The sequence below is a fragment of the Bactrocera tryoni genome, chromosome 3 (genome assembly GCF_016617805.1).
Source record: "Bactrocera tryoni isolate S06 chromosome 3, CSIRO_BtryS06_freeze2, whole genome shotgun sequence".
NCBI classification, from domain to species: Eukaryota; Metazoa; Arthropoda; class Insecta; order Diptera; family Tephritidae; genus Bactrocera; species Bactrocera tryoni.
In genome coordinates this window covers 19,768,291-19,784,994 of record NC_052501.1, presented here as the reverse complement: position 1 = coordinate 19,784,994, position 16,704 = coordinate 19,768,291, and the positions used below count along the sequence as shown (strand labels likewise).

Sequence of the window (16,704 nt, the reverse complement as noted above, 5' to 3'; positions counted from 1 at the left end):
GGCCACTAGGGTAATCTGGCCTGTTTTTTTGACATTTTACAATTTTTTTTTTTTTGACTTTTTTTCTTAAAAGTGATGAAAGAGAAGAGAATGGTTATCGTCCCTACTAGAATCGTGAAAAAATGTTGATAAATAAAAAAGTAATTAACGTTTTTTTTTCTAATTTTTTCCATGTTTTTTTACATAAATTTTGTCATAACATTGTCAATAAATTATAAAAAAATTATGAATCTGGAGATGTGCACTCCGAGCTCTCCGAACGTCGAGCGGTATTTTTATTTTCGGGCCTTTTTCGAAACCTTCCAATGGTAAAGTGGGTTTCTACATTAATTCTAAGGGTATAAAGGAACAGAAAATGCAAAAAAAAAATTTTTTTTTTAAAGATTACCCTACTGACCCCTTAATGTCATTGCAGTAGCCCGATTACGTCCTTCGTTAACAATAATTCCGATTGCTTTGAATCCATAATACTCTTCGCAAATAAAAAGATTCTTTACATACATTTTTAGAAGATATTTCATCTAATGAAAAAGTTTTCTATAATTCTATTAATTCCGATCTTTCAGTTTGTATGACAGTTACATGCTATAGTGGTCCGCTATTGATGTTTCCGACAAATGAGCAGCTTATTGATGAGAAAAACTTGTTTGAAAAATTTTCGATCGGTATTCCTAAGACTGATGCCCTAATTCACATATAGACTATATATACTAAACAAGTAGACAAAATGATAAACGGTCAGACGTACAGACAAATTCCTTAACTTTTTCGACTTTTTTTAATATGAAAAATTTAAAATTTTCGGTTTATTTGAATAAATGGATTGATTAGAACTTGAGAAGGCGAGACGATCGCAACGACGAACGAAAAAAGTGTTTTCTAAAAAAACTCGTTTAAAGCTTTAAGTAAAGACTAAACTTGCCAACACTAAAATAATTAAAACTTGAAGCTATTTGAATTTTGAAATTTTTCCTCATTTTAGGGAAACATTTTGGACATCAAAGTAAATAAAATCACTCTAGCAATTAGAGATTCGCACAGTGCGCTCATGAAAGTACGGCCAGTTTTATTTTTTATTTTGTTTTTTTTACCGCTATTCTGGTCTGTCCATTTAAATATAAATACAAACAGTACCTGAGCATTAAATTGTAAATAACTTTTTCTAATTATTTTGTTAATTTTCAAATAAAAGTACGGATAATAGATCAATATTTGGTAGTTTTAGCTTTTTCTTACCATTTCCTTGGAGGTTTTTCTTTAAAATAATCCAATTCTAGTTTTGCTTTAGCCCTTCTATGAAAGAATTGGTCAGAACAATGATGCTGAAAGATATAGATATTGCAACTTAATAAAATCAAAGAAACACTAGCTTCTTCAATTCAATTGATCTAGTTGCAAAAAGCTAAGTTTCCATCCCAGAAATAGCAGATAAATAAAACAAAAATATTATTTTTCCCGCTTCATTTATAATTCAATGGCCGCATGCTGTCTATCTGTGATTATGAGTGTGTGAATTCGCGTTTTTGTTTTGTTGTTATTTTTATTAGTGACAAAATATGTGTCATCGTCGTTTGCCATCAGCTGCTCGTTGACTTGACAAGAAAGCTCTTATTACTGTCGTTGTTTTTGTTATCTTCATTGTCGCACTGTTACCAGCTTTTGTAGCGAGACAACGCCTTCTTTGCTCTAGATTTTTGCATCTTCTTTTTATTATTTTTATTTTTTTACTATTTTCATTTTTAGTGTTATTCGCAGTTAACTAATTTATGTCAACAATGTTCTTGACGCTTTTGTTGTCGCTTGCTTGTGAAATATATTCTCATCAAAGCAAAGTTTAGTTTTATTTTATACTTTCATATACAATTTTATGAAGTAAAAGTAAAAATTGTAAAATATTTGAAACTCGTTTTAGATTATGAAGCCAGAATAAGAGGGCGGTGATTTTTTGTTTAAAATAAAGCAGTTAAGAATCAAATTTAAAAGGTGAGCTCTGTTATAGAGAAAGTTGAGGTATTTGTAATCAAATATAGTATTTCTATAAATTCTTTCAATATGGTCCTACATTTATAAATATTGGGAAAGAGTTTTCTCAAATTATATTCTCTAGATTATTTTTTGGTAGGCTAAGTTATGTCTAAAAATCTTGTTTTGACATATATCGTAGTTTTGTGTTTCATCTTTTAGTGTAGTCTTCAGCCAGCCCAAATTGCTAAGCCAGGAAGGTAGGTAGTGTTGATATCTGACGATGCATCCAGGCTTTTATGAATCCCTTTGTGAAACCATTAGAACTAAAATCTCAGAACGGCACTAATATTATGTCCTATATGAACCACCTCTTTATGAAGTTAATCAGTATACAATTTTATATATGTACAACTTTCGAGGCATCGCCAAGGAACTCTCTACCGAAAGCTGTTATTCTTTTCCTATACAGGGCGAATCATTCGCATAGAAGACGTTCTGTAGTCATTTCTTTTCATATCTCTTGCCAGCTTCTGGAATAATCGTTGTATAGCATCTCTAGTGTTAAATATCTGTAGTCTAATTATAAGGCGGTGCCAATTATCGATAGTTCTACTGATTCACAATTACCAAGAGTATCACTGTGAACTGGAACCCATTGCAGGTTTATCGTATAATAAGAAGTTAAATCCACTAATAGATCAAGACATTCCTTTTTCCATAAAACCCTAAGAGATGCTTGGCTATATGTGCGTATAAATAAATTTCTTACTGTAAGCGTCCTCTTTGTAGAACTAGAACACTTTCCTTAATTGCTGTGATCTCGGTTTGAAGACACTGCTGTGGTCTGGTAGTTAGTCGGTGATTTTGTTATCTAATTTTGCTGAAAAAGTTTCACGATATAGATACTTCTTGCTATGTCCACATTACCCTTATCCCACACCTAGAGATGGTTAGGTCTTAGGATGGAGACAGAATCAATAGATCTCATTAGAATAGATCACATATTAAACCATACCATTACCCATAAACTACTAAAAGTGGTTCATCTGAACCTCATAGATCGACGAAGCGTTTTAAGCCCACAACAAATATATTAAGACGGTAATTGTAAATCTAAACAACTTCGGTAGGTTCACCAAATAGTACATATGTGTCTTACGAGATTATTAAATCACATTCTGGCAAAAGCCGGTCAGTAGAGGATGAAAAGGCCAACCCAATTGCGAAACATTCTCTGGCCACTCATTTTTGATGCGTTTTCTATCAAATTGTCACAAAACTCTCAGAAGTAATTGTCAATCCTTCCGTAGTAGTAATTGCCTTTGGAAAACAAAAGTTTAGCTAAAGTTCTTTCTATTTAATAAACAATAATATTATTATTCAAATCTAAATGTGAACTTGACACAGAATATAATCAACATATCATATGGCCGCCATGCGACACACTTTGCTTTCGGAATAACGTAATCTTCCCTGTTATCAAATAAAAAACCCGTGTTTGCATGAAAACACAGCATCAGCTATGGTCGGAAGGAGATAAGCGATTGGGCGCATCATCGCAACAAATTTCAATATGAGATAAGTACAAAAATAACAATAATAAACACGAGCGCACGATTACGTATGCGTAACTCTATAAAAATAAGTATAACTGTATAGTTTACATATGTATGTCATTTGAGTTCAAGTTTTTGCCAGCTTTGCGAAAAGATTAAGTTTTGTTTTCATGAACAGCCTACATTTTTGAAAGGCCTGTTATTTAACAAAAAAATGTCAGTTTATTTAAACGCTTATCAACTGGTTTGATAAAATACTCGTACATTTGTAGAAATCTCTATATTAAATACTAAAGTATTCTCTACTTAATTCTCTTCTTAATTGATTCACTCTCTTACCAGCCACATTATTGCATCTAAAAAGTATATTGCTCTCCATAACGGATTTTGCTTTTGTTGTTCGAAATCCTAACGTGTTAATTATTTCTTAACGGAACATCTGTTTTTATGTCGTTTTTTTATTGTTTTTATTGGTTATTTGAATGAAATGTTTTGCTAACCATTAAAAATAATAAAAAAAAATCATATTAACGTCATATTAACTGATTAACCGGCTAATTAAACCAAAAACTAACCAATTTCCGAAGCGCTATTGAGAGAGTTATACAGTAGTCGAGTATGTCCGCATATATTTCAATTTTAACGATTTGTAATTCTCTTGTGGTATTGGCATTTAAACGAAAGGGAAACCCCTTAAAAAATCAGAAAAATCTCGTAAATGGATGTGAAAATTATATGGAGTTGCTTAATTGTGTTTAAACAACTATTTTGTCGTATTCTCGGCTATGTACGAGCCAATTAGGGGAAACTAAGCACTCTGTGCTAATGATTATTGCAAATATGTATGTTCCGTATTGCGGGCGTTAAATATAGAAACATTAGGGTGTGTTGTCATCTATAGTAATCTTTTTGGATTTTCGTAATTCTAACAGAAATTGAATTCAAGCATAAACACGACACAAACTTTTGTTGACGAATTATGGAAATATATTTATTTATTAACTAAGCCGGACGTACAAAAAATTAACTAAGTTTCACTTATTTTAACATAAATTAAAAAAATCACTTTGAAAATAGGCTTCTGAGCTAATACAAACTTACTAACGCTTAATACTATTTTCCATACACTTCATTAAAGCCTAAGCTGGAAAGATGTTCAGATTCTGATGTTCAGCTTTCTTCGGTTTCGGATCATTTTTGGAACGATAGATCCAAGATTGTTGGACCGATTTCACCTCATATTTAATGATCAAAGTCTCGTCACTACTACTGATGGGTTTGATGATTGTACATGGGATCTTAACTACGTTGTTATCCCTCTCTTTTGCGATCTCTAGGTCGTTTTTGAAAATGATTCAGGTCTTTTGGTAACATTGCCCGTTTCATACCCAAAATATTAACCAAAATATTAACGAGAATAATAACCAAAGTATTAACCAAAATATCTACCAAAATATTTAACAAAATATTTACCAAAATATTAACCAAAACATTAACCTAAACATTAATCAAAATATTAACCAAAACATTAACCAAACATTAACAAAAATATGTGGAGTCAATCCGTAAGAGATGTTGATATCATCTGATGCCAGCAAAACGATTTTCAAGTACTGTTTCATAAAATTTTTCGATGTTATCCTGATTAACCGAAATTGTTAAGGGCCTCGCAAGAGGCAAGCTTTTATTGTCTCCTTTGACTGAATGTTTAATGCTACTCAAATACTTATGTGCGCGATAACAGAGGCTCCCCAAAACACGTCTATAACATCTCCAACGATGTTATAACCGTGATTACATTGGACATACAAAATTTCAAGGGTTTTTAACCATTGTAAAAATTGCCAGACAAACTTTTCGCGCCAAAAACAAACAGCTGCCTAACACACACTAATTGACACATGGAGATTAAACTTCAAACGGGCATAAAAAAGGTTGTAGAAATCTGGAAAAACAAATTATTTAACGTTCGCCGTTTCAATCCTAGTCATATTTGGTAGGCGTCTGTAAGAAAAGAAAAAAAATTACCGGACTCTGCTTTTATACGGCTACGAACTATCGATTCGGCAGCATTTCTTAATATTATTTGGGGAATTCTTATGTCATAACAACGTTAATGTTGTTGTAAAATAATGAACGCTCAAAATGTGCTAATTCGCAAAATCAGCCACAGCAGATAAAGCAGCACTAAAAAACTAAAGATAATGCATGGCACATGTTCGAATAATGAATATATTATAATATATGAATAATTGGCAGATAATTCCAACTTATCTGTCAATAATTTGCCTGTTTAAATATTTTTAAATAAATACAAGTACGTTGAAGCTACCGCTTAAACAATTGTATTTCTTAACTTGTTCAATCAACTACTAAATTTCAGATTCGTTTTTAAAATGAATACCAAATTCTGTCTGCTGTTTTTGTTTGTTCTTTGCATTGTTAGTTTTGTGTCGGCGAAGCCACAAGGAGGTGAGTTGCAATTAAATCAAGTAGTGAAGGAGTTGAAGCCGTGGAAGCCTGATATTACTTTGTTTCCTTAGACCTTACAGCCTCTACCGACTGTGGGGAAAATGAAGAATACACAACCTGCGGCAACCTCTGCCCAAAGAGATGCGTAGGAGGCCTTCCTTTCTGCTCACTGCGCTGCTTCATTGGTTGTCGTTGTAAAAGTGGTTATGTGTTGAATAAAGAGAACAAATGTGTCCTTCAAGAGGATTGCTAAGTGATAAATGTTGATGAGAATAATTATGTAATATTTTGAAAAAAAAAAAAAAATTATTATTTTTTTATTGTTGAATTTTCACTGTTTTAATTTTGTGCTGTCTGCCAGCTGTAATAATTACTGTGAAGCAATTATTATGAATACTAAATACTTAAAAATATATATTTTACAACTGGTGATTAAGATAGAAGCATGAATTATGTTTTCTTGTTATTGTGGTTGTCATATTGTATTTCCGATACCTGTGAATGAATACTTTAAGAAGTTTATTGAGGTGTTCACTATTAACAGAGTTTATTTGTCATGTCTTATCGGAAGCGGAAGTTATGTGTAAAGCTCGAATGATTTTTTTAAGAATAGCATGAGTTCATGTGTGATCGTTAGTTATGGCTAAGTATTTTCTTTTTGCCTCGTCAAGCTTGCTTCTATTTAGAAAATATATTGAATTAGCTTATTCTGCTAGACCCACTGAGGTCCAAATTCAAGATGGTAGAAAAGAAGTGTTAGAACAGCATGCAATATCTGGCAATTTGTTCAGCTGTTACACTCACTCCTTGTTTTCAAAACTTATCAAGTATCGTTTCACAACCGAAAGCGTTCGCGTTCTTAACACTTTTTTTTGAATAAGACTTGGATAAATTTCTGTAGGTATTATTTTATTGGGCTTAAATGAAGTGATGTCTAACTGTTGTTCAGATATTGAACCAAAATATTCTCAAAACTCACAACTCTGTTAATATGCTGAACGAATTCAAAATTGCAAGCCTACATTCATGTTCCGAGAAAGGCTACAACACTTGACTAAAAATTCATTTCCTGTTTTCGTTTCCTAGAAGAATTTTAAGCAACAGTTATTTTTTAGGCGTGGATGTATTTAGTTTTCGATAAGGTCAACCTTTTTTCGGAGATAGTCTTTTTGACAACATTTGTACTCGGTTTGTTTTGCCATTTCATTTTGAAGTATGTCTGCTTCGGAACAACGGTGGAAAATTGTGCGAACTAATTGCCAAAATTATGACTCCGTCTAATATTCTGTCGATATAATTTTCCAGCAGAATCAGTAATTCGAATAACCATAAATCATGTATCGGTTCATACCACGTTGCATCAAAGACGATACTCCTTATGATACCCTGTTTATCGCAGAAGACCCGAATGAATCCATTCGCCATGCGCCCAACAATTGGAACAGTAACCATCCGCTTTATGAAAGATTTTTCAGAAGGGTCTTAGTTTGCGGATTTACAATATCCAACTCGTGCAAGAATTGAAGCTGAACGACCATCAAGCACATCGCAAGGTGTGTGGGACCACAACGAGATGGCCACCGATCCCGATTTTCACTAGATTGTTCAGTGACGAAGCTCACTTTTGGTTGAATAAGTGCGTTAATGGGAAAAAAATTATCTTATTTGGAGTGATGGAAAATCCGCAAGCCATTGTTGAGATGCCGTCAAATCTTCGAAAAGTCACTTTTTTGTGTGCTCTCTGAGCATATTTCTCCTAAACCATAAATGAAGCCGGCTATAATGATGCAGTCAAATGAGAACGCTATAGAGCTATTATTATTGACTTTTTCGTGGTTGAATTGGAGGATATTGTTGTGGACGACTTTTGCTTTTAAAAGACGGTGCTATATGCCATAAATCCAATTAAACAATCAAATTGTTGAAAACTTTTGGTGAACGCACTATCTCGCGTCTTGAGCCTGTGGCGTGACCTCCAAAATCAAGAGTTCTAACACAACGGTACTCTTTTTGTGTGGCTGTGTGAAGTCACTTGTCTACGCAGATTGGCCCAAAACGATTGACGTCTTCAAAGAGAATATCTTGTGGCATTCACTAATAGCATTCTCGCCTCGTAGTAATAATACGTACATATGTATACATATAATTTTAAAACTGAAATGCAGCTGTAACAATTTTGAGCTTCTTGGAATTTGTTGTGTATATAAACTGAGCAAATAATTTTAATCAATAATCGCTCAGACTTATGTAGACAAATGAGAATCGGCTAATTTCAGGTGCAGTCGAACTTCGGCAACGCTTGCTATTAATTAAAATGATTCATAATTAGAGGCAGACGTGTCGGCGTTGTATTTGCGAAGGAAGCCGCAAACGGCACACTCGGAGGAGTCATGAAAGTTTAAACGAGCTTTTCTCAAAATTATATTTTTTGCAACTACCGTAAACACAACTTACCTAATTAGAACAGGGTATATATATTTTCAAAGAAAATTATAGTAGAATGAAACTCAATGGAAAAAGAAGATAATTTAGATTAAAATGAAAATAGAATTAACATAGGTACGATCTGCTATCGAAAAGAGGTGAGGAAGGGTGTGATTAAAATTTTAAGCATTTAAATTATTTATCTCGATTTCCGGCGAAACTGGAAGTCCTATAGAAAAAAATTTTATATCAAAGTTATAGGTAATAAAAAGTTGTATAAATTTGGTAGTAACAGCTTTTTCACATAACCTCAAAATTTATGTGAAAAATTCTAGTGATAAAATTTTTGGGGTTTTTTGTACCCTGAGTTGGATACATTCCGTTCGCTACAATACTACTGTGATCAAATTGAAAGGTGAATTTCGAATCGGAATTTTTTCTGTAAGTTGGTAGTACTTTTGGTGACATCTATGCTAAATTTCATATCAAAATATTCATTAGTATTTGGGATACGCATTGTTTTGTGAAGTTCTAAAAGCGAATTCTTAAATTTTTACTATTCTGAATTTATTGAACAAATAAGTGCCATAATGCACCATCTCATACTCCATTGGTTATTCGTGACCATTTCGCCACATTTTCAACTAATATCGTACCGGAACCACCGCATTTGCCTGATTTTCCTTCGTGTAACTTCTGGCCATTCAGCAAATTCACATGACCACTTCGAGGACAACGTTTCAACTCAATTGAGGTATATCCTCTGAATCGAAGAAGGCTTTGATGGCCATCATGTCGGAGGATTTCAAGTGCTATGATGACTGGAAAATTCGTTGGCATAAGTGTATTGCAACGGGAGGGGATTACTTTGAAGAAAATGAAGGGGACAAAATTCACCTTTCAATTTGATCACAGTAGTATTTGGAACACCCAAAAGGAAAGGTCGGAGACCGTAAAAGTATTGTACTATATATAAATGATCAAGTGGCGACCCGAGTCATCTGTCCGTCTGCATATACGCAAAATATTTACGCGGTTTTTGAGATATCGATATTAAATTTTGCAAATGTTCTGTTTACCCCTAGAAGCTGCTAATATGCCAAAACCAGACGAAATTGGACATCTAAAGCAAAAAAGCTGATTTTTTTATTTCACAAGATATGTTAAAAAAATTTGGCATGAATAAATGTGCAATTCGCTACCAAAAAGTTGTTCAAACCCGACCACAAAAAATCCTATAATCTATGAAAATCAAGCCAGAATAAACTTTACCTCATACACTAAAAACAACGCTACCACCCTAGCATGAGTATTTGCGCAATACTCTCATCTAAGAATATATTTATAAATATATATAGGCGTATGTGTACAAACAGTCAATATGAAAAGTAAATATTTTAGAACTCTGTTCGTAACTCGTTCGTTTCGTCGATTATGTATAAATAAAAGTGCGAGAAATCTGTTGCTAAAACAAGTGTTTCTCAGCTCGTTCAGTCAACCAGTAACAAATTCCCAATCGCTTATAAAATGAATACAAAGTTCTGTTTGTTGTTTTTGCTCGTTGTATGCGCTGCTGGTTTTGTGTCCGCGAAGCCACAAGGAGGTGAGTTGTGATTCAAAAAAAAAAAATAATAATTAAAGAAATATGGCAGCCTCGTAACCCTTCGTATGTCTTTTCGTGCAACTTAAAGGCTCTGGCTGTGGGCTAAATGAGGAATTCACAACCTGCGGCACCGCCTGCCCGCCAAAATGCAACCAGGGTAGTGGTACGATCGTTTGCACCCTGCAATGCATTGTCGGATGTCAATGTAAAACTGGCTATTTGTTGGATAATCAAGGTAGATGTGTCGAACAAAGGAATTGTTGAGTGACAAACAATTATAAATTAACTTAAGCAAGTGTTTTGTGAAAAAGGAAGCGAATGAAATGTTATTGTTTGGAATTATCGGCTACTGAATTGTATTATAGTGTTAAAATTTTTAAATAATTGGAAATATCTAAAAATGTGTAGTAGTATATAAAAAATTAAATATAAAAAAAAATGTTCTTCAATCATTTTATGGCAAACAGCTCGGATAGAGTCTGACTAAAACAGAAGGTGGAGGTGGAAATGGAACTATTCAAAATAATTTTTCATAACTTTAAGGGTCTTTAGTAGATATATGTAAATTCTGTGGCAGAAAAGTGGAGGCATATTCAATAAAAACATATGGTTAAAATGTTCATAGTTCAAACGTCATACTGATAAGAGCCCAACAATTCGTGAAATGTAGGTTGTTATAATTTTTATTCTAAAATGCCGACGTTTACTTAGTTTATTCGCTTCGTTATCAGCGCTGGGGAATTGTCATATAAGCTTTTTAATAAATCCCTCTTCGTTCACTGAGTACCTAATAGTCATCATCTAACGAGTACAACTGCGATACTTTAAGCACTTAACAGCGCCATAACAGGCAATTTTTTTATGATCCCTTAGACAACTAGACAAAACAAGAGAAAACGTTATCTTCGGTTGCAGTGAAGCAATAATAGTCTTCCCGAATGCAAAAGATTTCTTACGAGAACTTGAATTAATTTAATTTTTCCGGTTAACTTCATAGAATTCAATAGATTCTTCAACTTAAGTATTACCTTAGTAACATTAAGTGAACCTGTTACATGTTCCAATACTGGTTTCACTGTACAAAATTATTAAAATCGGTCTTTCCTATAAGTGGACTCTCAAGTATCGAAAGTCTGATTATTTATATTTACATTACATTAGGTTTAGAGGTCAATCCTAAGACGGCTCTCACTTGGAAAGCTTATAACGCCGACCCGTGTTGATATCTAAAACTCCTAAAACGCGCTTTGAGCCGAACATAAATTTTTTTGAGACGTCTAATATTAGTTTCGGCTGTATCTTTTGAAGGCCGGACAATGAAAAAGAAAGTGCCCGGATATATCCACCTCAGCCTTCTCCATAAAAGTTATAAAAACAAGCATCCGGCAGAGTTTTTAACCTTACTGCATGAATGCCCAGTAAAAACTCCTACACTTGCGGAAAGTTGAACTCTGCTTGGGGCAAGTAATTCAGTTCTCTTGCGTTCTACTCCAGGCCGGAAGAATCTCAAGGTCGTACAAAAGTTAGTCGTCGAGCAGCGCGTGCTAAGTGCACGCGTAGTTCATTCGTTCAGTGGCGTAAGACGCCAATGGAGATCCAACTTGGTCCCATTCATTTGTGAGTGGGGTAAGGATGTCACCTCTGGCTAGCTTATAGGCTTTGCAGTTGCCAGTGACTGTGACCAGCCACCCAAATGAGTCTGAAGATGAAGTATCTTGTTGCTTTTTCTTGTGAGGACAGACACTCCTTGACTAGCTTTGAGCGAACAGTTAGCGCGCTCAGTGCAAGTTTTGCCGCTCTGCTGTCTGCTCAACTCCCTCAATGAGGCTGCACTTCTAACACTATTACACTTATTTTTCTTTGATATTTTCTAATAAAAAAATGTATTTTGAAATTTTTGATAACAAAATTTTACATCTATGAAAATACAAAGTAACCAATTGTTAGGCTGCACCTTTTCTACTTTAAATTCACTTCTCAAATTCTTTTCTAGCAGTTAGAAGCACAAACAGCGTTTACGGTAACTGTTTTATGCATTTAAAAGTAGTTGTTACTAATAAACATATGTAGCCTACTTAACCGTAAAAGAAAAATAATTTCGCAAATTGATCATTTTCCGATTATAACAAAAAAATGCCAATTAAGTATTTGCCGGAATAATTTATAGATGCCGGTCATATATTTTTTTTTAATTTAAATGCTCGAAATACTATTAAATTATGTTATGATTTATTTGTGAAAAATGAGTAGCCACTTCTAACCATTTTATAAAAACAGAATGAATCCCAGTATCTTGCAACCAATGACTCTCACACAAGGCGACGCCGAAACTAGTAATTATAGAGATAAAAACCAAACAATTAAACAGTTAAATAATTTGTGGTTAAAATGCAATAACGCGAAATAATTTGTTGTTGTTGCTAGCTTTTTTAGTTTTTCACAATTATTAACTTTTTTTATATTACTATAGCTTTTTATACAAATTTATTATTGAAATATGGAACATGGGATCAATGTACTGTAATAAAATCGACCAGTATCACAACAACAAGATCTACAACATAAAATGAAGGCGACTAGCAGAGCTGTCGTATCCGTTCCTCTACCTTGACTCAGTCATATGCCGAAATAAATAACGAAGACTAACGGATGTGGTTTTATTTACAACAAAAAATTGAAAATAAGAAAAGCTTCGGATAAAGAAATATTCAACAAATTGAAGAAAAATAAGATTTTAGTGTTCTCGTATGGAGCATAGTTGAACAATTATTAAGTGAAATATAAATAAATATAACAAAATATTAAGACTTTCTTTTCTTGATGACTTCTTAAAATATATCAACTTATTTTTTTAATATTTTCAAAAGTTTTATTTTTTAAGAAATTAAAATTGTACTCTGGAACACGTTTTTAATTTTCTTATGCTCAGATATACAAGGTGCTTTCCGAAGTAGACAGGACTTAAAAAAAACAGCAAATGGTTTTTTGGCAAAATACATTTGTTTCACTCAAAATAGTCTCTTTCTGCATCAATACAGCTTTTTGCACGGTCCAAAAGCATGTCGAACGAGTGCTTTAGCTCGTTTGCCGCCAGTATGCCGGTGCAAGCCTTTTGAATGGCCTCTACGTCTGCATAACGTTTTCCTTTCGTGGGCAAATGCATTTTTCCGCAAAGGAAGAAGTCGCACGGTGCCATATCAGGTGAATACGGGAAGTGGTTAATGGTTAAAATGTGAATGTTTGGTCAAATAATCGGTCACAAGCGTCGATCGATGCAACGGACCTTTGGTCGTCATTCAATTTGTGCGGAACAAACCGTGCACACACCTTTCATAGGCCCAAATGTGCGGTCAAAATGCGATAAATCGATGTTTTGGAGATGTTCAATTCCATTTCCATAAATTTCAATGATGATTTCGGCTGATTTTTGATAAGTTCACGCACAGTTTCGATGGAATTTCCGGTGATCACGGATTTTGATTGGCCCACATGTTGATCGCCATTTTTGTCCACACGTCCACTTTCAAAACGTTGAAACCACTCGTGCACTCAGCTACGGGATAGGCAATCATCGCCATAAACTTGGACTCTCCAACTAATTGAGCATGACAAAATTCGACATAATTTTTTTGTTAGGCAAAAGTCCTCATTCGTTGGCATTCGTAGTAAGGACTCTGAAAAATCCTTTTTTCTTCACATCAGCAAATCTTACATAAACGCCACTAGTAGTCGAATTTATGGTGCAATGACATTCCTACAGGGCAGTTAGAATGCAGCTTTGTATGTTGGCGTGATTTCATGGTTTTCATATAAAATGCAATTGTGATTATTATTGTTGTATAGTTAAATGAAATACTTTGGAAAGCACCTTGTATTTAAAAATACGCGAAGTTTACTTTTAGTTTGGCAATTTCATTTGTTTATTTGAAATAATAATTATAGAATGCCTGCCGAAAAAAATTCTAAAATAAGAATGTGTACTTTTTAAACACAACTTCAAGAATAACGCCGTGTGCTTCGTTCGATTAACATTCACTTCTCGTCACACATTTGCCAGCATCGTTCAGCACATATCCGGAATTGCACCTGCAACCGGGGATGCATCCTGCTACGCAAGTTCTGGCCACCCAATGATCACTGCATCTGGGCGGACAAACAGGGCCGCATATGGTAGTATACTGTGCATTTGGGCCGCATGAAGCGCCTGAAAGCACATTTATATGTATTTCATTCTACATAGAGTAACATAGTATTCCGATACTCACCCGAATCCTGTGGTCGTGCTACTGCCATAGCCGTAAAAGATGCAAAAATCATGAGGAAAATAAACCAGATCTTGTTGTCCATTTTAGAAATCAGAAGTAAATTGGAATTACGTTTGAAAAGCGGTGTAGTACTACATTGCTTGTGGCGGTTAGAGCCTCTTTTATATCTGAATTCAATCGAGTTGTTGCAAGTAATGCTCAATTTATGTAAATATATAGATTAAGTGTTTATGTGTGAGCACAATATTGACATTTGTGAGAAGTTATTCGTTCTGGCCTCTTCGATACGGCCATATATGATTAACTTTTATTCAGTTTGTGATTTAGTTGTCACTTAGTTATAGCTTTTGTCAATTTATGAAGCGACTGTATATGAGTACTCATGCACTCACTTAAAAACTTTAGCACTTATCAGAAAAAGTTAATACTTTCGCGCGTTATATGTTTATGTACAATATTCAATGGTGGATTGCACAATATTTTATTACTGGCTGGTTTTTATAAAGACCAAACAATTTCATAGCAATCTCAATTCGATTTTCTCAAAAATTTCAACTCTTTTGGGTTAATTAGTTAAATAAATTAAAATTTAAGAAGTACTGATTAATTTATACACCGTCTAATTGAATTAACATTATTATTCACAGTTCTCTACTGTTTTAGTTAGTCAAGTTTTCTATCTGTTTACACGTATCACATACAATTTGCTAATTGACTCAATTAATCGTTGCTCTGAAACACATGTTTTGCCAAATTTGGAATATTATTAAGCAGGATATACTTGAAATGCAGATAATTATTTTAATGTCAATGATTACATGACTATAATTTACGATCTTATAAGTGTGGTAGATATCTGGTTAGACTAGATGTTTTTCAAATATACTCTCAGGCTAACGACTTCGATTACTATAATTATTTAAGCTTAGAATTTTTAATTTGTCTTTAATATCGTACTTAAAATTGAGCAGAATGTATTGGAAATTGGAATGTTTGTGAGTTTTCTCAAGCTTAAAGAAAAGCTGAAATGAGTACTAGTATCTTAATTTATATACAACTATCATTCGAATCTTCTCGCACTTAGACGAACTTGGTATTTAGTAACAGTTGTCAGCTAGTAATCTTTAAAATTGAGGAAATTATCCTCTAATGATTTTTGCTATTAAACACATTTCTTGTTGTTTAGTTTGAAATGCCTCAAAGTATTTGTTTACAGCCGCTGCTTAAGTCTGGCCACCCTAGTAATGCATTGCAATTTTTACAATAGATAAAAATATCGAACAAAGAATTTATCCCAAATTTTGTATTTCTTACCAAACTTCGTGTGCAGAATCGTTGCGAATGTTTGAAAAGGCTTACGTTGATTCAGTTTTATCAAAAAAGGCAAGCCTATGAGTGGTACAAAGCATTCAAAGACGGTCGAAAGATCGTTAAATACCTGTTCGTTCTGGACAACCTCTTCAACTGATGAAAATATTAAAAAAGTGAAGAAAATGGTACTTGAAAATCGTCAGGCAGGTGTTAAAGGAATGAAAAGAGAGCGACATCTCTCGCGAGTCGGTTCGAATGATTTTGATGGATATTTTGGTTATAAAACGCGTTCTTGCGCAACTAGTTCTGATAAAGCTGAATAGGTTTTACCGTATTCACCAGATTTGGTTGCGTGTGATTTTTCCTTGTTCCCTAAACTGAAATTGCCACTCCGTGGAACCCGTTTCCAGTTGATCGTAGAGATAAAACAAAACTCGCTGAAGGCGCTGAAGGACAACCCAAAAACTGCTTATTAAAAGTGTTTCGAGAATTGGAAAAATCGTTGGCATAAGTGTATTACATCTGGTGGGGATTACTTTGATGACGACAAGATTAATATTGATGAATAATTAAATATTTTGCATTTTCTTTACAATATCCGGGTACTTTTTTTATTTTCCGGCAGTCAATTCGAGTTCCATATAAATTCCAAATGATTTGGATATAAATAATTTTTGATTTTAATAAATTTTTGTGGGATAAAGTAAAAAAGTCAAAAAATTATTTTAATGACTTAAGGTTGGATTTTCGACTTTGGGAATCTTTTCATGATGTTTAAGGAAAAAAGTATAAATTTATGTTTGGGCCAGCCTAATATACGTATAAGGTTAAGTTAGGTCAAATGGCTGATCCCTCACCATGGCGGAGGGATTACACTTAGACTATTATATTCAGTGCTTTGAGAAATCAGACGAAAAAAACTCTTGTGCTTGGATATTAGCTATCGAAAAAGCATTTTGAACGTATCACAAATTTGCTAAGGTGTTTTATTTCTACTTTTGCTATTTCTCTGTATATCTGAAAGTATGAAATTCGAGGTGTTTTTGCCTTGCTCTGGCAAAAGCAGAACATTCAAGGAAGTATTGAGTTAATTTAATTTTATCGTCTT

The 16,704-nt window shown here is 33.8% G+C and overlaps 2 protein-coding genes across 2 annotated transcripts; one reads left to right on the top strand and one right to left on the bottom strand.

Annotated features, from left to right (window-relative positions):
• The first annotated feature begins 9,865 nt into the window (after positions 1-9,865).
• On the top strand, positions 9,866-10,428 carry LOC120770276 (chymotrypsin inhibitor-like). Its single transcript, XM_040097590.1, has 2 exons — positions 9,866-10,020; positions 10,109-10,428. Exons 1-2 carry the CDS (start codon positions 9,945-9,947, stop codon positions 10,282-10,284), a joined length of 252 nt encoding a protein of 83 aa, XP_039953524.1. The 5' UTR covers positions 9,866-9,944; the 3' UTR covers positions 10,285-10,428.
• A 3,516-nt stretch (positions 10,429-13,944) lies between these two features.
• On the bottom strand, positions 13,945-14,367 carry LOC120770273 (venom peptide CtAPI-like). Its single transcript, XM_040097586.1, has 2 exons — positions 14,286-14,367; positions 13,945-14,224 (listed from the first exon to the last, which is right to left on the bottom strand). The coding sequence occupies exons 1-2, from the start codon at positions 14,365-14,367 to the stop codon at positions 14,046-14,048; spliced, it is 261 nt and encodes an 86-aa protein (XP_039953520.1). The 3' UTR covers positions 13,945-14,045.
• Positions 14,368-16,704: the final 2,337 nt, after the last annotated feature.

Excerpts from the sequence above, each read along its gene's own strand:
- LOC120770276 (XM_040097590.1), top strand. The coding sequence starts at position 9,945 with ATGAATACAAAGTTCTGTTTGTTGTTTTTGCTCGTTGTATGCGCTGCT. Across the intron at positions 10,021-10,108 it reads GTCCGCGAAGCCACAAGGAG|GCTCTGGCTGTGGGCTAAAT; the intron begins GTGAGTTGTGAT and ends TGCAACTTAAAG.
- LOC120770273 (XM_040097586.1), bottom strand. The coding sequence starts at position 14,367 with ATGGACAACAAGATCTGGTTTATTTTCCTCATGATTTTTGCATCTTTT. Across the intron at positions 14,225-14,285 it reads AGCACGACCACAGGATTCGG|GCGCTTCATGCGGCCCAAAT; the intron begins GTGAGTATCGGA and ends ATGTGCTTTCAG.